Below are 23,636 nucleotides of genomic sequence, written 5' to 3'. Positions count from 1 at the left end.
GTTTGGAGATTTGGGAAGTTAGGACAACTAAGGCTGAGTAGATACTGCCAAGTATTATGGTATTTCTTGAGTCCAGATAGTTTTAACTATCTAAAAGAAGATTTTTAAAGGGAAAGATACATTCAGTCCACCTGAATTTTTTGTTTAACTGCTAAAGTGAGGGAAATTCTTAATAGACAAGTTATCTTGAAAAATTAGACGGATTTGTCATATTGGAAAAGCAAAACAGAATTTTAAAAAAGGGAAAATCTCCAAAGCAAAATAGAAAGTAAAGGAACTGGAGGAGAAACCAGAAGGATTGAAAGACTACAGGGATTTAAGCCGACTGCCACTGTTGAGCCTGAGGGAAGTCATATACCATCTCATTAAAAAGAAAAAAAAATCAGTAAAATATTATTGTTTGCATTAGTCTCCAAGAATCCTTCAAGTTCTGAAATACTATGATTCCCTATCCTTATAATTTTACTTTATTCATCCTATAAAACTCAGAATTCATATGTGTAGAGGCAGGATTCTCAGCCGATAAGGTGATAGGATTAAGTGGCCATGTCCAGGTGATACCATGGTTTTCACAGAGGGATAAAATATACATTTGAAAAGGCCTGTTAAGTGCTTAACATTCTCTTAAGTCACTAGGTAAAGTCAACCAGAGTTCAATGAGGCCTTCTATTTCTAAGCCTTTATACTGTCACTTATGCTCAGACGCTCAGTCGTGTCCGACTCTCTGCGACCTCATGAATTACAGCCCACCAGGCTCCTCTGTCTATGGGACTCTCAGAGCAAGGACACTGGAGTGGGGTGCCGTTTTCTCCTCCAGGGCATCTTATCGACCCAGGAATTGAACCAGTGTCTCTTGCATTTCCTACACTGGCAGGTGGATTCTTTTGGAAAGCACTATTTGAAGAAATACTATTTTTAAATTATTTATAATCTTCCAACCATTCTAAACAGAGAAGCTGTTCAAAGATGCCTTATCAATCTTCTAAGCAATTGGAACAATGACCAGCTAGGAGAAGAATTAGAATCAAGCTATTTCCTAATGAGCAAAGAATACTTTAATCAGCCCAGGCCATTGTCACATTAGCTTAAAATTTACTGTCAAATTTCATTTCTTTTCTATAGTATTCTTTATGATAAACCAGGCACAGTTCAAGGTGGGTCCTTTATTTATAAAATTTGAGGACTGAACTGGATATCTTTTAAGGTATTCTAACATATTTTATTATTGGTGCTACTAACAGAGCCTGGCAGGCTATAGGGTCCATGGAGTTGCAAAGAGTTGGACAAAACTGAGCAACTAACACACACACTAATAACAAAACTAAGAACAGGTCATTGCATAGAATAAGAGAAAGAGCTTCACTCATCACCCCTGGTAGTAAGCAATGAGCAATAACCATAAATACAATAATAAACATGTATACCTTTCTGGAAAAGGAGTACGTCAAGGCTGTATATTGTCACCTGCTTATTTAACTTCTATGCAGAGTACATCATGAGAAATGCTGGGCTGGAGGAAGCACAAGCTGGAATCAAGATTGCTGGAAGAAATATCAATAACCTCAGATATGCAGATGACACCACCCTTATGGCAGAAAGTGAAGAAGAACTAAAGAGCCTCTTCATGAAAGTGAAGGAGGAGAGTGAAAAAGTTGGCTTAAAGCTCAACATTCAGAAAATGAAGATCATGGCAACTGGTCCCATCACTTCATGGGAAACAGACGGGGAAACAGTGGAAACAGTGGCTGACTTTATTTTTCTGGGCTCCAAAATCACTTCACATAGTGACTGCAGCCATGAAATTAAATGATGCTTACTCCTTGGAAGAAAAGTTATGACCAACCTAGACAGCATATTCAAAAGCAGAGACATTACTTTGCCAACAAAGGTCCATCTAGTTAAGGCTATGGTTTTTCCAGTAGTCATTATGGATGTGAGAGTTGGACTGTGAAGAAAGGTGAGTGCTGAAGAATTGCTGCTTTTGAACTGTGGTGTTGGAGAAGACTCTTGAGAGTCCCTTGGACTGCAAGGAGATCCAACCAGTCCATTCTAAAGGAGATCAGTCCTGGGTGTTCACTGGAGGGACTGATGTTGAAGCTGAAACTCCAATAATTTGGCCACCTGATGTGAAGAGCTGACTCATCTGAAAAGACCCTGATGCTGGGAAAGATTGAGGGCAGGAGGAGAAGGGGACAACAGAGGATGAGATGGCTGAATGGCATCACCGACTCGATGGACATGGGTTTGGGTGAACTCCGGGAGTTGGTGATGAACAGGGAGGCCTGGTGTGCTGCGGTTCATGGGGTCACAAAGAGTCAGAACACGACTGAGTGGCTGAACTGAACTGATACCTTTCTGGCAAGAACTGAATGTGGTTTTGTCCTCATTAGCTCATTAGTGACATTACTCCAGCAATCCTGGTGACCTCACCTTGAGAAAGGATGACCTAGCTCCTCGTCACCACCAGCTAGAAGTGGACTACGTGTTTACAGGTAACACCAGATTCTCATTTCTGTGACTAGGTAACAGGTGATTTTCACAAATGACCCTGTCTGTCTCTCTGAATCAATCCTAGTTCTAAGCATAGAAATACAAAAGCCTTCTTCATGCCAACACTGGTCCCATAATTTTATACATATATACACACAACTTTAAAAATCTGATCTTTACTAAAATCACTTGGAAGAAAAACTTTCTGATGCAAATACTATAAAATTAACATCTCAAGACAGAAAAATGATAAGACCATGAAAAATCCCCCCCAGCAAGAGTTGATTCCACTGCATGGTGAAACCATACACTTTACTTACTGGACTAGTTCATAAACCAGTCGTTTGTGAACAATTACTTTAAACCATCATGCCATTCACTATCCTGAAAAATAGGCTAATGGAATGCTGTATCTCCCCAAAGTCTGCTTACTGTAAATAGCCCATCTCTCCTTGCTGACTCCGAAAGCTGTATAAACATACTGCAATCAAATCCACCATAGCTCATAAAAATCCTTTCTTTAAGTAACCTACAAAATGCCAATCTAATACAAATACGAGAAAGAGAAGTTCTTACTAAGACAACATTTTGTATTTACAGTATTCTGAACAGTGCTTAAACCTGCACTGGTTATATAAAAGACTCTCTCCCCCATGCCACCTCCGCCCCTAGGCTGACAGCATGCTTAGTTCTCTCATTTACACCACACTGCAGTAACATAAAGAAGGGTTTACTATTAATCCAGGTTTTACTACAAAGCGACCCGTTATTTCTCTGTCAAACACTGGCAAGAGTGCCAAGTGTCTGTCATCCCATTCAGGGGATTAAGTCTTCTTTTATAGTCTGATACTTGTACCAATTTATAAAAATACAGATATAGTTTCTTCGAGTTGGTCACAGTCTATATTTTGGCTTGGATTCAGGCAACAGAGGTTGACTATGACAGCTGGCAGGAAACTGAGGGGAGAATACATCCTCCCCCTTTCAGTCACCACATCTCAGTTGCCATAGTGATTAATCCTTAATTGAATGCTGTCTTTGTACAATCTTTTCAGAAAACTTTAAGTAAGCTTAAGTTGAAAACATAACAGTTGACTGAAAAAATGAGGTACCACATCACACAGGTATACCTAAGTTTTATGACAAACTTCCATATAGTAGAAGAACAAGTTAACTTTAATAAAGGTACTATCCATTCCTTCCAGTGCTTAAACATTCCTGTTTGGTCTAAGCTTAAACCTAAATCACACAGGTTTTCCCTCTTGTTATCAGACATCTTATCTTTTAAAATAAGCTGGTCTCAGAAATGGTTCTGAAATATCCAAGCACAACTGAAAGTAAAGCAAGTTCCTATTTTACATAGTTTTGTACTGCTACACTAAAGAGGCATAATTAGAAATTTTAGGTTTTAATTCAACATATCAAATATGTTCTGTAAGTAGAAATTAATCTATAGAAGTATACACTGTAAGATACCAAAGGAAATATGGGAAAGACAGTATACTTTAGAACTTTTCTTAATATATGGTTGAATTTGATTTGATTCATAGCTTTTGCCATTTTGGTTTCTCATCATTCCATCAAAGGACTGAGAAACTCTGAAAGACTACAATATGTTATTTATGATTGCAATGTACATTATTTCTCCTTTGTAAGTTTTTCATTTAGTATATTCCTTTGCAATTTAGTTAAAAGGTTCTCACTTAGACTCAATTACAGTATTCCTTGGAAAGTAAAATGCCTGCTGCATATTGTGGCCACTGTTAATCTTGTGTTGCCTTCATACAAATAAATGGGACTTATTTTGTTTTCTTAGGAACTGAGGCAGCACATCTGCATCTGGTGCAGACACAAACACATACACCGAGAGACCACACACAGACATAACACACACACACACACACACACACACACACACACACACTCTTTTCAAACACAAAGGTCTCTAATAAATCTTTGATGACAGACATGAAGCACTCAAAAGAATTCTCAGTAAATCAAAAAGATTCTGGCTGTAAACTCTAGAAGAAAGATACTGTACTGGAGCTGGGAGGTCTAGGGATATTTGGAGATTTCAGAAAGAAGAGGGTTGTCAGTATTTCTAATACGATGGCTGAGCCTTTTTGCCTTCATCTTTTTTATTTACTTTTATTCTCTTTTCCTTCCATAATGGTTTAAAAGTTTTTTTTCTAGACTGCAACTCCATCATTGCCACCAATCACCACACAGCGAGCTGCCAAACCTCTCAGTGAGTGACATACACATCTCTAACCAAAGATGGTGGTGTGTTTCAATGATTTACTTATTAAAGGTGCTGAAGTATCATCAACCAGATATGATAAAATCAGTGGCTGTGAACAGTTTTCTCCTTAGAAATTCTGTGAATGACTCTGAAATGTCATCAATATTTCAAATCATCTTTACAAATAGTTTTAGTAAAGAGAAACATGATACTACCATCATTCCATCTCACTGACTTTATTAGTTTCTAGTTTCCAGAAGAATTATAATGAAGAAAACCCAGAGTACTACGTATAGAGATGCAAAACAACTAGTTTGATGGCAGAGTGCAGTCTCACTCATTTGAATGAATGTTGGCAGCCATGGAGATATCATGAGTTAGAAGCAATCACTTAAACTGATGTACCTAAGCAGAAACTAGATCTATCAGCTCTAAACAGAAAAGTCACTAACAATTTTCATTCTAATACAGAAAAGCCTAAAATAAAATATAAATTATAAAGCACTGACTGTTTTCATAAACAAAAACTAAGTCACATATAAAAATCTGAAAAATACTGTATTAATAGCATAAGCATTCTTAGTTTTTTATTTAAAAGGAAGTTCAAAGCCCCAAATGGACCAGTACCACTCATTCTTTTACTTATAGTTAAATATGATTGCAGGGCTTCCCCAGTGGCTCAGTGGTCAAGAATCTGCCTGCAGTGCAGGAGATGCAGGTTTGATCCCTGGGTCAGGGAGATCCCCTAGGGGAGGGCATGCAAACCAATCCACTATTCTTGCCTGGAGAATCCCATGCACAGAGGAGGCTGGCAGGCTGCAGTCCATGAGGCTGCAAAGAGTCAGACATGACTAAAGCGACTGGGCACGCAGGGCACGCAAGACTGTTTGTAGATTATTTGTCCTTGTTGATTTTCACCTTCTAGGGAAGTTAAAGACCTGACATCAGTCTTATCCATTGGTTGCAATGACAATACTTACGATTCATTAACTGCTTACTTTGTGTCAGATACCGTTCAGAGCATTTCATAGGCATTACCTCATTTAGTCTTCACAAGAACCTTTTGAAGTAGGAAGTATAATTACTTGTATTTTAAGCACAAAAAAATTGAGGCAGAGAAGGTAAGTAACTTTTTCATGGCCACAAAGGAAGTATGTATCAGGTAGAGTTATAATTCAGACAGACATCTGAATAGATTCCATCTCATAGACCAGTTATAACCATCAAAATTCCTCTGCCTTGAGAAGATTACAGAGCTCAACAAATTGAAGATGTCTCATTATATGAATTCTTTTATTTACTTCTAAATAAACTAAAAGGAGAAAAGCATGAGGTACGTCCAGGGGCTGGGTTTTATGTAAAAAATACAATAGGTTTAGTTTTCAACACTGGTGAAAAACTTAGAACATCCTAAGTATGTATGATCACTATCTATTTTGAAAACGGATTTTCATATACCAAGACCTTTCTTTTTATGAATCTATCTATTCATTTATTTAAATTTTTATTGGAGTATAGTTGATTCAAAGATGGAGAAGCTCTATACAGTCAACAAAAACAAGACCAGGAGCTGACTGTGGCTCAGATCATAAACTCCTTATTGCCAAATTCAGACTCAAATTGAAGAAAGTAGGGAAAATCGCTAGACCATTCAGGTATGACCTAAATCAAATCCCTTATGATTATACAGTAGAAGTGAGAAATAGATTAAAGGGCCTAGATCTGATAGATAGAGTGCCTGATGAACTATGGACTGAGGTTCCTGACACTGTACAGGAGACAGGGATCAAGACCATCCCCATGAAAAAGAAATGCAAAAAAGCAAAATGGCTGTCTGGGGAGGCCTTACAAATAGCTGTGAAAAGAAGAGAGGTGAAAAGCAAAGGAGAAAAGGAAAGATATAAGCATCTGAATGCAGAGTTCTAGAGAATAGCAAGAAGAGATAAGAAAGCCCTTTTCAGTGATCAATGCAAAGAAATAGAGGAAAAGAACAGAATGGGAAAGACTAGAGATCTCTTCAAGAAAATTAGAGATACCAAGGGAACATTTCATGCAAAGATGGGCTCGATAAAGGACAGAAATGGTCTGGACCTAACAGAAGCAGAAGATATTAAGAAGAGGTGGCAAGAATACACAGAAGAACTGTACAAAAAAGACCTTCATGACCCAGATAATCATGATGATGTGATCACTAATCTAGAGCCAGACATCTTGGAACGTGAAGTCAAGTGGGCCTTAGAAAGCATCACTACGAACAAAGCTAGTGGAGGGGATGGAATTCCAGTTGAGGTATTTCAAATCTTGAAAGATGATGCTCTGAAAGTGCTGCACTTAATATGCCAGCAAGTTTGGAAAACTCAGCAGTGGCCACAGGACTGGAAAAGGTCAGTTTTCATTCCAATTCCAAAGAAAGGCAGTGCAAAAGAATGCTCTAACTACCGCACAATTGCACTCATCTCACATGCTAGTAAAGTAATGCTCAAAATTCTCCAAGCCAGGCTTCAGCAGTACGTGAACCATGAACTCCCTGATGTTCAAGCTGGTTAAAGGCAGAGGAACCAGAGATCAAATTGCCAACATCCGCTGGATCATGGAAAAAGCAAGAGAGTTCCAGAAAAACATCTATTTCTGCCTTATTGACCATGTCAAAGCCTTTGACTGTGTGGATCACAATAAACTGTGGAAAATTCTGAAAGAGATGGGAATACCAGACCACCTAACCTGCCTCTTGAGAAATCTGTATGCAGGTCAGGAAGCAACAGTTAGAACTGGACATGGAACAACAGACTGGTTCCAAATAGGAAAAGGAGTATGTCAAGGCTGTATATTGTCACCCTGCTTATTTAACTGATATGCAGAGTACATCATGAGAAAAGCTAGGTTGGAAGAAACACAAGCTGGAATCAAGATTGCCGGGAGAAATATCAATAACCTCAGATATGCAGATGACACCACCCTTATGGCAGAAAGTGAAGAGGAGCTAAAAAGCCTCTTCATGAAAGTGAAAGAGGAGAGTGAAAAAGTTGGCTTAAACCTCAACATTCAGAAAACGAAGATCATGGCATCTGGTCCCATCACTTCATGGGAAATAGATGGGGAAACAGTAGAAACAGTGTCAGACTTTATTTTTGTGGGCTCCAAAATCACTGCAGATGGTGACTGCAGCCATGAAATTAAAAGATGCTTACTCCTTGGAAGAAAAGTTATGACCAACCTAGATAGTATATTCAAAAGCAGAGACATTACTTTGCCAACAAAGGTCCGTCTAGTCAAGGCTATGGTTTTTCCAGTGGTCATGTATGGATGTGAGAGTTGGACTATGAAGAAAGCTGAGCACCGAAGAATTGCTGCTTTTGAACTGTGGTGTTGGAGAAGACTCTTGAGAGTCCCTTGGACTGCAAGGAGATCCAACCAGTCCATTCTGAAGGAGATCAACCCTGGGATTTCTTTGGAAAGAATGATGCTAAAGCTGAAACTCCAGTACTTTGGCCACATCATGCGAAGAGTTGACTCATTGGAAAAGACTCTGATGCTGTGAGGGATTGGGGGCAGGAGGAGAAGGGGACGACAGAGGATGAGATGGCTGGATGGCATCACGGACTCGATGGACGTGAGTCTGAGTGAACTCCGGGATTTGGTGATGGATAGGGAGGCCTGGGGTGCTGCGATTCACGGGGTTGCAAAGAGTCGGACACGACTGAGTGACCGAACTGCTAACTGAACTGACAGTTGATTCATAATGCTGTGTTAGTTTCAGATGTACAGCAAATTCACTGCTGATTTATCAATTATACATATACACATATCCCTTCTTTTTTAGATTCTTATCCCATATAAGTCATTACGGAGTACTGAGAAAAGTTCCCTGTGCTATACACTAGGTCCTAATTAGTTATCTATTTTATATATAGTAGTATATACCCAAGATCTTTCTTTTTTGATGGTAAGTTTATAATACTGTTCTCAAGTGGTTGTTGTACATAAATAATACAATACAGCTTTCAAGATGCTGAAGTACAATGATACTATTAACTAGATGTATTAAATGACATAGGTCAAATCTGAGGGATTAAATCTTATTGTCAGAATTTTATTGTATCAAGTATTGATTTAAAGAAGTCAGCTGATGAAATGAGTATGCTTATATAGACTGTTCTTGCCCTGCTAGCACTGGTGGCATGGGATTGGCCTTCCAGCTTAATGGCTTTAAATTTTCCCTGAATATTTTTTATACCCACCATGAATCAGTCATTAAACACCAGATTTCTTCGTATTCCTTGAAAAAGTTCTGCTAAATTGGTCTATGTGTGATGAGGGAGATATATGGCCTCAAAAGGCAAATCAGAAACTCCAGGGGCAGGCTATTCCAATTTGTTTCTCCTGGCAAGAAATGCCCCTCACTCTGAACATCACTATGAAGAAACAAGGTTTCTGATGAGATTGTACTGTCCATCTCAAGAATGTTGAGGCTAAAAAAGGTTGAAAACTATTTGTATTGGTAATGTAAAGATGAAACTCCCTTCCCACCATTCCCAATATAAAAGCAAACTGTATTTCCATCGGTGGTTTCCTGGTGGCTCAGCGGTAAAGAATCTACCTGCAATGCAGGAGACATGGGTTCGGTCCCTGGGTTGGGAAGATCCCCTGGAGAAGGAAATAGCAACCGACTCCAATATATTTGACTGGAAAATCCCATGGAGAGAGGAGCCTGGCAGGCTACAGTCCATGGGGTCGCAAAAAGGTCGGACATGACTTAACAACTAAACAGCAAACAACAAAAAATATTTCTATCCTGTTTGATTTTACAACTTTCCTTATGAAGGTTCCAAAGGGACTTTTTACTGTTTCTTGGTCCATTTTGGGAGGTATTATATGGCTATAAATTTCTTCTCTGAGAAATATTTAAATAAGCTAGTGACCAATATCCAGTTAAATCACTGTATTAACATGTACTACAGAATTTGCCAAGTTTTCTGACCTTTCACACTAAAGTCTGTTTGGAAAAGAGCATGGTTTTAATAAAAGGCATGGTTTAAAAGAAAACAGAAAACTAATAAAAAATTAGCTATCTGTTTAAAAGATTCTGATATGCTCCTCATTTTAATATAGCAAATTTCTGGCAAACCCAGCACATTTCTGCCTTTTTCATATAGCTTCTACAAGGTAGTACAACTGTAGAAATGCTACTTACAGTACTGCTTGAGATATGGTATACTCCTAGGTAAAGTGAGAATATAAAAAAGTAGCATACTTGGGTCATGAAAGTGCTTTTATATGATTTGCATTTTGGAACTAGGCCTTTGGATTACATCAAAAAATGCTAAAAGCACAGCCTTTCAAAGCCCAATATTACAATAACTCTAAGATATTACAAGACAATGTGGTCAGTCATTTCAGTTGTGTCCGACTCTTTGCGACTGCATGGACCGTATCCTGCCTATGGCTGACACGACTGAGCGACTGAACTGAACTGAACTGAACTGATGGCTGATTCATGTTAAGGGTGGACAGAAAACAGCAAAATTCTATAAAGCAATTATCCTTCAATAAAAAATAAATTAAATTTAAAAATCCTTTTGTTAAAAATACAAATTCTATATGTAGCTTTTTATGTGTCTTCATTTTAGATGAAAAATTATAGAAGAAATCTAATGATACACTTTCCTTTTTCCATACGAGCAGGAGTTTTGGTTCTGATTAAACTGATTCCCTCAGAGTCCTCATTTTTGGCAAATATTCACTAAAGAAACTATTAAGCAACTCAACATTATTAGGCATTTAGATACAGATTTGTCTTTTAATATAAAACATTTTGTGAATACAATGCCCCAAATAGTATTTTGCTTTTTACATTTATTTGTAAGTCGTTTATAATCCTGTTGCTACTTTTGAGGGGGTACTTAGAGAAGATCCTATTAAGGAACTTCTGTGAAAATGATATAAAAACTAGAGGTATATTATCTTCTTACCTTAGAAGTGCAAACAGCTATGTTAGCAGGAAGCTGAGAAAACTGCTTCAGTTCAAATACATCACGTGCTGCCCATCGACTCATGTGATTTTCAGCTTTGCTTGATCCAATCACATTCTGGTTTGAGTGAATGTAAGCCACTTCCTGAACACCATCTAAGAAGTAATTCATGTTTATTAACTGATGTCTTATGATGAAACAATATAGTTCAAGATATACTTTAAAAATTATCAGCAACACATTTAAATAGGTTATGCTTATTTTATTTTTAATCCTCACGAAAAACACTGAGTTTATATGTCAATATCTTAATATTCTTTTAAAAAAATTAAAAAGAGTTCAAATATATTTTTAAACTCTTAGGTTAACTTAGAAATGACTTTTCCCTCTCATATAAGAATTTCTGATATCAGGTAACAATTTTTAGATTCAAGTGTGAAATGAGGAAAGTCATTGTAAAAGGTTGTTTCTATGAATTTGTCATCTCTGTTGATGTAAAAAGAATGTTTACTAATTTAAAAGCAGTGTTAACCTCATTTGTTCCTTTAAACACGTACTTGATTACAGTTATGAAGTAGAAGCATGGGGTTTATGACCGGGGAGTTCTGTTTGGTCAGCTTTGTTCAGTTTTATTGTTTGTAAATTGTCTTTTTTGTACATATGCCCAGAGATTGTCAAGATTTGGAGGTTTTTAGGAAATGAAAAAAATTAACTTACAGCTTTTATCTAAAAGAAGTTTAAAAATGGCTACTTTTTTTTTTTATTGCTTTGCTGCTAGGCACCTATAATTTACTTTTAAATTGTGGTCATTAAAAGAGAAGGCTAGAATTGAAGTCTATAAAAGCTCCCTCAAACACCTCTGACAGTGAACCTCAATTATGCCCTTCAACACTTGTGCTTTTTCAGCTCTGAAACTCTCTCAGTCAGAATTGCCAATCATGAGAAAACAAGATGTTGTTAAATGACTAAAAGAGCAACCAAGATAATTTTCTCCTTAAATTTTGAAATATCAGTTAGGGTGTATATAGCAACAGTTTAAAACCATCCAAAGAATTCTTCTGGTAAAAAATTGACTCAGATAATATTCTTAATTTTAATGACATATTTCATACATTCAAAATAGGTTCCACACAAACTATTACATCTTTTATATAGTAAAAAAGAAAAAAAGACCCAGCTTGGCTGCTCTTTAAAACAGAAGTTCATGCAATAATTCTTCAAACCTAAAATCTAATTGTTGCACACAAACCAAAGGATAGTCCAGTGTTGGTATCCCCTACTTCTTGAACGTTTCCTTTTTACCACTTAGCTTTTCTGAAAGACTTACATTAGTACCTGTTTTCACTCTAACAGAAAGAAATCAAAAGAGGATTTTCACTTTTATGAAAAAGGGCAAAAAGCAAAACAGTGTTTGTTTGTAGCCAGACCTTAAAGAGGCAGCATACTCCTCAGCAGCAAGCAGGGCACTGTGAAGCTTCTTTACCAGGAACAACACTCAGCATCTCAGCATTAAGCCATCAGAACTTTGAATTGTGTTGGTGAGTATCTGTGCTTTACCTGGATGTACCCTGTGCAGCCATTAACAAGATTTATCCTAAGGTAAAGCTTCTTTGCTTTACGCCATTTCAGTTTATGAAAAATTACATAAGAAGGCTCTACTTTTCCATAGCAGGGCAAAATATGTATGTATCATAATGAACTTTTAAATGAAGACTACTAAAAACCACAAAAGAAAGCTTGTTTTGTCAAACACAATTATTAAGGTTTCTACATCAAAATATCAGATTCTTTCTGGTGATTTTTTGGGGGGAATAAATCAAGACACTTCTGAAAGCAATGCTAACTCCAAAATCACTAATCTGACTGTCAGCAGATGATGGTAAGGGGAAGCAGTTTTTCCAGCTTTCTAAAACATGAGAGTAACTAGACTGCAAAACCAAAGCCAAGGACAACACTTCCAACAAAATTAGATGACAAGATATTCCTACTAGCTCTAAAATACAAGAAGTTGGGTTCAGCTCACTAGTAGCTACACACGCTGTAGGCATCAGGGCTTGTGTGAAGGAAAAAGGAAGGGGCAGGGTGGCATCTGATGGATTTGAGAACAGGAGATTCTAGCACAATAGGCTACCTGGAGATCAGCAGCTATATTTGGGAAGATGTTCCATTCTCTAAAGCTGAATACAGAGTACACGGGGCTTGCTTAAGGGGCTAGGGCAGGCTAGCCCTAAGGAACTCCCCAAACTGACCCCCTAGGGCTCCCAGGCTGGGGTTAAATAAGAAGGAAAACTGCTGGGGTGAAGTAAAAGTGAACAGAATAGGAAGAACAGGAATGAGGAAAAGAGATGGTCGAGAGCAAAGCAGGGGAAATGGTTAGAAACAAGAAATCCCAATACTGTTTTGAACACTATGCAAAAATTACAAATATGAATCTCTGTGAAATTAGAAAAGATTTCCTAAATTCTGCCTCATTTTAAAAAATTCAGGGGAAAGAATTTGTATAAAAATGAGCAAAGGGTCAAATCTCATAAAAATTATAATGGAAAAGAGAATAAGCAGCAGAATAACATCCCTAAATGCCAGAAAGACAAGCTTACAAAACAAAATTGTAACTAATTTCAAAATTAGGTAAAAGATTTCAAGAAAATGGTAAAACATAGGGATCAGCAATAAAAATCAGACTTTTAACTACAAAGGGCACAAACTGTTATTAACAAGAATCTCAGAGAATATTACTCTCATGAGAACTTTATGGGATCTACTAGAAATAAGAGATCTATTAGAATATAAGCTTTAGACAATCAAAATGACTAGAGTGACACTTACATGAAGACTAATGAGAAGCATTAAATTTACAGTTACCTGTAAACCAAGAATAGAAGTCTAAGAGGAGAGAGTATAATGCAGTGTATTCTGACAATGAACACATAACATATCCATTTTAAAACCAGGGAGAAATGGGAGAGCATATGGATAGTCTGCCCCAAACATTAACGGTTCCAGGAATCACACTACAATAGTATTGATATTTTTATTATTTGACTTTTGTGTAATATGGATACAAAATGAGTAATTATGGGATATTATAATTAAATCATTCCCTGTATGCTTAAGAACCAGGATTATCAGTAGAGAAGAAAAAGTATGTAAATATGGTAAGAAGAGGTTAAGTAAAAGCTCTAGGTGTACTTAGTCACTCAGTTGTGTCTAACTAGTTGTGTCCAACTATTTGCGTCCTCATGTAGCCCACCAGGCTCCTCTCTGTCCATGGGGATTCTCCAGGCAAGAATATTGGAGTGAGTTGCCATGCCCTCCTCCAGGGGATCTTCCCAACCCAGGGATCAAACCCAGGTCTTCCACACTGCAGGCAGATTCTCTACCATCTAAGCCAACAGGGAAGCCCAAGAATACTGGAGTGGGTAGCCTATCCCTTCTCTATACCCCCCAAATAAAGAATAAATATGGAAGCATGAAAATGAACTCATGAAGTATTTATCTCATATATAAAAATACATACTTCATACATATATAAACTCACATATACATATATATATACACACACAATTTATAATAAACAAAATTTATCCACTGAAAAGACCAAGAAATAATAACTAAGCAAGTAGTAGCATTGATCATTTCTAGCACCAGATTGTGGTCTTGAAACACACTTTGTCACTAAAAGAAACCAAGACTTCTTAGAGAAATGACTGATTTTAGGTCTGAGGCAGAAAATGCATGAGATGATCCTGGAGTATTGTGTAATACTAGATCGCTATCAAAGATGATTAGCATCACGTCAAAGATCTAAGGAATCAAAATGCTCATGTTTAAAGGCTCCCACTGTCCAAAGACGGGAAAACTGAGCCTCAATAATGGTACTAATTGAAATGAATTTAGACTCATTAAATGTGCTTGAATCAATTAATTCACAATGATTTTAAGAAAAGAAATTGAAGGATGACTAAAAGTTGGTAAAGAAATTATTTTTCCTACCTTATCTATATGAACTGTACCACTGGGTAAGTAATAGTAGATGAGGGGAAGTACTGCCTCACGAAAGCATTCTAACAAATGAAAAAGAAATGAGAAGTAGAAACCATCATTGTGCTACTCTTGAGTGAATAAATGGCTGCTAAGATCATAACGAGACAAACCAGCAAACATTTTGTCAAACACTAACATTCAGAAAATGAAGATCATGGCATCCAGTCCCATCACTTCATGGGAAATAGATGGGGAAACAGTGGAAACAGTGGCTGACTTTATTTTTCTGGGCTCCCAAATCACTGCAGATGGTGCTTGCAGCCATGAAATTCAAAGACGCTTATTCCTTGGAAGGAAAGTTATGATCAACCTAGATAGCATATTCAAAAGCAGAGACATTACTTTGCCAACAAAGGTCCATCTAGTCAAGGCTATGGTTTTTCCAGGGGTCATGCATGGATGTGAGAGTTGGACTATAAAGAAAGCTGAGCACAGAATTGATGCTTTTGAACTGTGGTGTTGGAGAAGACCCTTAAGAGTCCTTGGACTGCAAGGAGATCCAACCAGTCCATCCTAAAGGAGATCAGTCCTGGGTGTTCATTGGAGGGACTGATGTTGAAGCTGAAACTCCAATACTTTGGCCACCTGATGTGAAGAGCTGACTCATCTGAAAAGACCCTGATGCTGGGAAAGATTGAGGATAGGAGGAGAAGGGGACGACAGGATGAGATGGTTGGATGGCATCACCGACTCAATGGACGTGGGTTTGGGTGGACTCCGGGAGTTGGTGGAGGCCTGGCGTGCTGTGGTTCATGGGGTCGCAAAGAGTTGGACATGACTGAGCGACTAAACTGAACTGAACTTTTGTCTTGCCAAAGGGACTGAACCTGAATTTGATACAGTGTCAGAAGCCAACTGCTCTTTTTCAGGAAATACAGAGGGTTGAGGAATATGTTCACCTGCACCAATAGCACACAATCAGCAAAATACAAACTGCAGAAAATAACTGGCCTGCTTTCTTCAACAAAGAAATCATATAAAGAAGGGGGGAAAAAAAAGAAAAAAAATCATATAAACTGTAAAGAAATGAAAGGGATGGAGGAAGAATCTTATAAACTATATAAAATTTTTTTAATGAGACTAAACTATAATGTTATGGGTTATACATTGTATCAAATGTATACACATTTGATAAAACCATAAAAATGTAAAAAAGTTAAAATAATTAGTTTATAGTGATTCAGATGGGCTACATAGAAGGGGTTCTGATATACATGACAAACTTCTCTATCCTGATCTAGGTCTTCCCTTTATCCTGCCACTACCCACTTCCTCATTTGTATCTCAATATAGCATCTCGATCGCAGAGTTAATTCAAACTAATTCAAGCATCTCTTAAGAGCTATTTGATTGCATACAACAAATATGTAAAGAAAAGTTTTCAGAATGGATTTGCAGTTACCTAAAAATTTATCCATTGATTCACATATCCGATTTTGATTGACAATGCTCTCATTTGGAAATTTCATTGGTTTTCTTGGTACGAAAGTGCTGTTTCTTTTATGGTTAGTTAATTTTGAAGAGACACTGATTTTATCTTTTATAGTTTTTGGTCTATGGTTTTGTTTAGAGAAACTGATGTGGCCAACAGATAAATTATCATCTGAGGATGAAAAATCATCAATAGTCTGAGAGTTACAATCTTCATCTGTTGCACACCGTTGGTTTGCTTTCTTCATTGTTTTTGGAAAAGTGTAAAGTTCTCTTTTATTTTCCTTTTTTCTCTTAAACCTCAGAGAACTAGTAGCTCTTTGCTTTCTTACTCTTGACTTGCAGAAAACTTCAATGTCATCAGATTCATCACTAATATCACTACTATCTTTTCTTTTTGTATTAGATTTTAGGGTCTCAATCTCAAGATTTAATTGTTTTGAAATTAGCCCATTTCCTCTGACATTGGTCTTTGTATCATCACCATTATTTTTTATATTTACAGGATTTTCTGATTCAGAATCTTCAGATCCATCCACAGGTGGCTTAAACCTTATATTCTTCTTAAATCTCTGAGTTGTATATTGTGTGGGAAAGATGATATCACTATCTTCTGATTCTGTGACATTCTGTAAAATGCAATGGTGGTCAACTGTGTTTTTAAAGTTTTTCTCATCATCAGATTCAGAAGGAATATTCTCTTCTAAAATTTTCTCACTTTTATCTAAAACACATTTTCCATTTGGATTTAGGACATTAGCTAATTTCTGATGTTTCAAAGTACCAACTGAGTCTTGGCTCTTCTGACAACCAGCATTTTTGGCTTCTGTTGAAAAGCATGTGGGCTGTTCATCAGAACTTTCATTGTCAGAGGCAATATTTTCATCACCATCCTCAACCGTTTCACATTTTGTCTCAAACAATTTAGAGAAACCACACTGGAGTAGGCTAAGCTGCCCAGGAGAAACTGAAGCTTTCCTTGAGTCAGATGCTTTGTTTTTAGCAGTCTTTGTTACTGAGTTGCTCACTGATTCATCTTCACTAAAATCACTGCAGAGATCACGCGCTGCTTCCGCTAGCTGTTCTGGACCTCTGTGTTCCTGACCGTCAGGCTCCCTCGCCTATAGAAGAGCCAATGACAGAAACATTAGAAAATGTCAAAATAATGACATCAGATCTATTACACTGGAAGGGAATTAAATTTGGGCAGATAATTTATATACAAGTATATCACTTGGTTTTTTCTAAAAGTAAAACATGTGGTAAACAAATATAAAGGATTTAATATTACAGTCTGGTATACTCTTTTCAAGTTGAATAACTTTCCGAATAAATAAAAGTTAAAACTAGAATATAAAGTGGTCAAATTATTCACAGGAAAACACAGAGCAGAACTGTTAGCTTCTAAGATGCAGAGATTGAATCTGGCCTTAAAGTGAAAAGCACATAACCTGTTGCTTACTACAGTCCAGCTGATACTTTCAACCATGCTTTAAAAACAAAACAAATGTGTAGCAGTTAAAGAATTCCCAACTAGAAAATATTTCTAGTTCATTAAAAATAAGATTGGACAGGATCTTGACCACCATAAATAAATAAAATATTGAAGCTATTCTGAAGTAAAATTTATTACAAATTTAAGCCTAATATTTATTTTTTTCACATCAATTAGAGCTAAATATATTCTTCAGTTTCTGAAAACTGAGGCTTTATTAGTGAAAGATTTGGGGAAAGTATTATCCGATAATCTGGTAATATTTCTGCCAACATTTGATATTCATGTATTTCTATAAATTAAAAAAAATATTCACCACATAATGGGTGATATAAATTTATAGGGCTGTTACAAATTAATAGTTATCACTGCATATAGTTACCATAGTTACATAATATATTGCTGTATCATATGCATATTGTATCATAACAGCTAGTTATCATGTAGCCCATTATATCTTTGGGCTACTATAAATTTAGAGTTAAATTCTTTAATAAAAGACAAAAATAGCAACAGCAATTAAAATTTTACACATATTCTTTACTTTTAAGAAGGCTTTATGATGACAACATAAATTTTTGTAGAATGTGAGATGACTACCAAAACTGTCACAAGACAAAGGACTCAAATATCTGCTTGAGTCAGAGAATGAGTTTGATGTCTGGATTTAATAATATTAAATATATACTGATTGTGATTTTTCTATTTAATTTATTGCTTATGTTAGAATGGTTACCTACACAGTGCATTTATTTCTGAATTTGTAGTTTGGTATAGTTAAAATTCCAGTTTGGATGTAAAAACTTGAAGATTGCTCCTGAATTTAATGATATGAAATATTAGCCTAAATTATTAATTTTACTGACAGTTCTCTGACTTTGTGTCCCTGTTTAAAAAATCCATTTTCTTTACACATTGAAAAATGAAGGAAAAAGAAAAGAAAGTTAAAATCATCATGTACATGTTTCCCAGGAGCTCCAGATTCAAAAACTGCTTACTGTTTCTAGTTTGTGTACTGGAGGCTCCTCGTTCAACCACGTTGTAGCTGTCATGATTCCAGCTTCCACCTTGCCTTCTCTCTACAAAAAATGCAAATCACTGTATAAAATATATAAAGTAGAAACAACCAGATAAACAACAGCAATGGCATGATAAAACTTAAGAGTTAGGAAAAGTGAATACAGGGAATTCCCTGGCAGTTCGGTGGAGAAGGGAACGGCTGGCTACCCACTCCAGTATTCTAGTCATGGGTTCCCAAAGAGTCTGACATGATTGAGCAACTTTCACTTTCACTTTCTCAGTGTTTGTGACTCTGCAATTTCACTGCTGTGGGCCTGGTTTAATCCCTATCTGGGAAACTAAGATCCCTCAAACCACATGGGGGTGCAAAAAAACAAATAAATAAGTAAACGGAGTACATCTTGCTTTAACTCTCTAATGCTATTTTTCAATTTGCTAATTCAGGAATTCATATATATATATATATATATATATATATTTAAATGCTTATAATTCTTAGATAGTATAGAGGCACTGTGGAAATCTTGTGGACCCATAAAAAACTCATTCTTATCATAAGCTTACTTTTTCAGATAGAAAATTAATACCATTTTTCAGCAAACTCCACTAAAAGCCCTAGTAGGGAGGGAGGGTGAAAAGAATGTTAAAAATTTACCCAGTAGTGATAGCCTATAATAACCATGTCTATATGATAACTATATAACTTGGTATGTAATATTTATATAATATAAATATTATATAATATTGTAATAACTCTAAGGATACATTATCATAAAAAATACTGGGTATTGGGAACTTGATATTTTAGCTTATGTTGCTAGTGTACTTATATTTCATATTCATTACAATAGGTTTATTGATTTCTTCAGTGAAGCAGATATGAAAATGAAAATATCCATCTTATATAAAACTAAAAAAAATCTTGATATTCTAAGAAGCTAGCTACATCTTTTAGGAAAAGTATGCTTTTACAGCTTTTGGTATATCATTTAGCAGAGATATTTAATGGCCTAGACTCTAGAATACTAAATTCTTCTTCAAAAGGAAATACATTTATTTCTCTTTTTAAGTCTATCTGTTGATAGACAAGGGGAAATAACATTATCATTACCAGAGTTACAAATATCCAATTTATGAATACACCAGTGTTCATAATTTACCAAAGATATGGTTCTGGTTACCTAGTACCCAAGGCAACAAGTGAGAAACTCTCCTACTGAATTTGAAAGAATGATAAAGAGTTCCTGAATAAGATCTTTTCTACCAAAGCCCAGAGGCTGTCACGTTAAGGGAGTGAGGAGCCTCCTTCCTAGTACTCCTTTTTTTCTCTTCAACAGAAGTCAAATATGATAGGTGTAACTGACAGCACCAGAATTCTTCAAGCTGTCAGAACCCCTCAGTGACAGGTATATGGCAACTCCAGTCTTCTGTTGCTCAGTCCAAACACCCTGGTGTACATGCATGTTAAGTCACTTCAGTCATCTCTGACTTGGCTGTAGCCCATCAGGCTTCTCTAAGAGCTTCTGCAGGCAAGAATACTGGAGTGGACTGCCGTGCCCTCCTCCAAAGGATCTACCTGACTGAGGGATTGAAACTGCATCTCTTGGCGTCTCTTGAATTGACAGGCAGATTCGTTAGCACCAGGGCCACATGGGAAGCCCATAAATACCCTGGGTCAGTTCAGTTCAGTTGCTCAGTTGTGTCCAACTCCTTGCGACCCCATGAATCACAGCACGCCAGGCCTCCCTGTCCATCACCAACTTCCGGAGTTAACTCAAGTCCATCAAGTCAGTGATGCCATCCAGCCATCTCATCCTCTGTCGTCCCCTTCTCCTCCTGCCCCCAATCCCTCACAGCATCAGAGTCTTTTCCAATGAGTCAACTCTTCACATGAGGTGGCCAAAGTACTGGAGTTTCAGCTTGAGCATCAGTCCTTCCAATGAACACCCAGGACTGATCTCCTTTAGGATGGAGTGGCTGGATCTCCTTGCAGTCCAAGGGACTCTCAAGAGTCTTCTCCAACACCACAGCTCAAAAGCATCAATTCTTCTGTGCTCAGCTTTCTTCACAGTCCAACTATCACATCCATACATGACCACTGGAAAAACCATAGCCTTGACTAGATGGACCTTTGTTGGCAAAGTAATGTCTCTGCTTTTGAATTGCTATCTAGGTTGGTCATAACTTTCCTTCCAAGGAGTAAGCGTCTTTGAATTTCATGGCTGCAATCACCATCTGCAGTGATTTTGGAGCCCCCCAAAATAAAGTCTGACACTATTTCCACTGTTTCCCCATCTATTTCCCATGAAGTGATGGGACCGGATGCCATGATCTTAGTTTTCTGAATGTTGAGGTTTAAGCCAACTTTTTCACTCTCACTTTCATCAAGAGGTTTTTTAATTCCTCTTCACTTTCTGCCATAAGGGTGGTGTCATCTGCATATCTGAGGTTATTGGTATTTCTCCTGGAAATCTTGATTCCAGTTTGTGCTTCTTCCAGCCCAGTGTTTCTCATGATGTACTCTGCATATAAGTTAAATAAGCAGGGTGACAATATATAGCCTTGACATACTTCTTTTCCTGTTTGGAATTAGTCTGTTGTTTCATGTCCAGTTCTAACTGTTGCTTCCTGACCTGCATATAGGTTTCTCAAGAGGCAGGTCAGGTGGTCTGGTATTCCCATCTCTTTCAGAATTTTCCACAGTTGATTGTGATCCACACAGTCAAAGGCTTTGGCATAGTCAATAAAGCAGAAATAGATGTTTTCCTGGAACTCTCTTGCTTTTTCCATGATCCAGCGGATGTTGGCAATCTGATCTCTGGTTCCTCTGCCTTTTCTAAAACCAGTTTGAACATCAGGAAGTTCACGGTTCATGTACTGCTGAAGCCTGGCTTGGAGAATTTTGAGCATTACTTTACTAGCACGTGAGATGCGTGCAATTGTGCAGTAGTTTGAGCATTCTTTGTCATTGCCTTTCTTTGGGATTAGAATGGAAACTGACCTGTTCTAGTCCTGTGGCCACTGCTGAGTTTTCCCAATTTGCTGGCATATTGAGTGCAGCACTTTCACAGCATCATCTTTCAGGATTTGAAATAGCTCAACTGGAATTCCATCACCTCCACTAGCTTTATTCATAGTGATGCTTTCTGAGGCCCACTTGACTTCACATTCCAGGATGTCTGGCTTTAGGTGAGTGATCACACCATCATGATTATCTGGGTCGTGAAGCTCTTTTTTGTACAGTTCTTCTGTGTATCCTTGCCACCTCTTCTTAATATCTTCTGCTTCTGTTAGGTCCATACCATTTCTGTCCTTTATTGAGCCCATCTTTGCATGAAATGATCCCTTGGTATCTCTAATTTTCTTTGAAGAGATCTCTAGTCTTTCCCATTCTGTTGTTTTCCTCTATTTCTTTGCATTGATCGCTGAGGAAGGCTTTCTTATCTCTCCTTGCTATTCTTTAGAACTCTGCATTCAGATGCTTATATCTTTACTTTTTCTCCTTTACTTTTTGCTTCTCTTCTTTTCACAGCTATTTATAAGGCCACCTCAGACAGCCATTTTGCTTTTTTGCATTTCTCTTCCATGAGGATGGTCTTGATCCCTGTCTCCTGTACAATGTCACGAACCTCCATCCATAGTTCATCAGGCACTCTATCAGAGCTAGTCCCTTAAATCTATTTCTCACTTCCACTGTATAATCATAAGGGATTTGATTTAGGTCATACATGAATGGTCTAGTGGTTTTCCTCGCCTTCAATTTAAGTCTGAATTTGGCAATAAGGAGTTCATGATCTGAGCCACAGTCAGCTCCCGGTCTTGTTTTTGCTGACTGTATAAAGTCATCCGTAATTGCTTCTTCTACATACCTTATATCTACTCCATCAGCAGATCCTGTCAGTGCCTCAGGGTACACACCACTATCCTCTGGCCCAAACCACCAACTCTTGGCTAGATTGTTGCAGTATCTCCCTACCTGGCTTCTTGCTTCTGTTTTTGTACCTCTATAGTCCAATTCTAATCTTTAGAATAAACAGTATAGATTACACTATGTCATTCTGCTATTCAGAACTCCAATTGCTTTTGTTCTCACTCAAAGTCAAAGCCAAAGTTCCCACAGGATCTGGCTTTCTGTCATCTCACTGGCCCCATCTTTGACTCTCTGTTTTACTACACTCTGGCTACTTTGGTTTCCTTGCCATTTTGAAATCATGCTGAGCATGCTCCTCTCTGAGGGTCTTTGCATTGTTTTTCTGTCTGAAACACTTCTTCCTTGTCTCTTCAAAGAGTCAAATGCAATCTCACAGTGAATGCTTCCTTGGCTACTCCATCTAAAATTGTAATGCTCTCTCCTTGACAGTTTCCCCATTTTGTTTCCTGGCTCTATTTTTTTTTTTTCTTTTTTGAGATATACTTTACATATTACATATAGCATGTTCATTTAAGGTCTACAAGGTATTAATTTCATATGTTTATATATTGTAATGGGGGGCTTCTCAAGTGGCTCAGTGGTAAAGAATTTGCCTAGCAACGCAGGAAATGCAAGAGACATGGGTTTGATCCTTGAGTCAGGAGGATCCCCTGGAGTAGGAAACGGCAACCCAGGGACAAAGGAGCCCAGTGGGCTACAGTCGACTGAGCTACAAAGAGTCAGACGTGACTTGAGTACACATGCACATATTCTGTAATATGATTACCATCACAGCTTTAGCTAATACCTCTAATGTATAATTATCATTTCTTTTATGTGGTGAGAACACTTAAGATCTGTTCCTTAGGCAGTTTTGGGGTATATAACATAGTATTGTTGACAATGCTCACCATGCTGTGTATTAGATCTCTAGAATTTATTCATCTTCTACTTGCTCTATATTTATCTTTAGAATCTGTCATCATGATTTACTAAATTCAGTTATTTTTTTCTCTTTATTATTTGTTTCTCCCA

General features: G+C 37.3%; 1 protein-coding gene across 2 annotated transcripts in view; it reads right to left on the bottom strand.

Moving 5' to 3' along the window:
- The window catches only part of ERCC6L2 (ERCC excision repair 6 like 2), a 151,092-nt gene that overhangs the window by 23,513 nt on the left and 103,943 nt on the right, over positions 1-23,636 (bottom strand). For both annotated transcript variants that reach the window (XM_040245234.1, XM_040245244.1), the window contains exons 15-17: positions 18,670-18,750; positions 16,148-17,297; positions 10,702-10,856 (exon numbers count right to left, since the gene is read on the bottom strand). In XM_040245234.1, the coding sequence (XP_040101168.1) occupies positions 10,702-10,856; positions 16,148-17,297; positions 18,670-18,750 (1,386 nt within the window). The remainder of the gene's footprint in view (positions 1-10,701; positions 10,857-16,147; positions 17,298-18,669; positions 18,751-23,636) is intronic.

Source organism: Oryx dammah, unplaced genomic scaffold (genome assembly GCF_014754425.2).
Source record: "Oryx dammah isolate SB20612 unplaced genomic scaffold, SCBI_Odam_1.1 HiC_scaffold_1, whole genome shotgun sequence".
NCBI classification, from domain to species: domain Eukaryota; kingdom Metazoa; phylum Chordata; class Mammalia; order Artiodactyla; family Bovidae; genus Oryx; species Oryx dammah.
The sequence above is the reverse complement of the archived record's forward strand: the minus strand, read 5'-3'. Positions and strand labels throughout refer to the sequence as shown.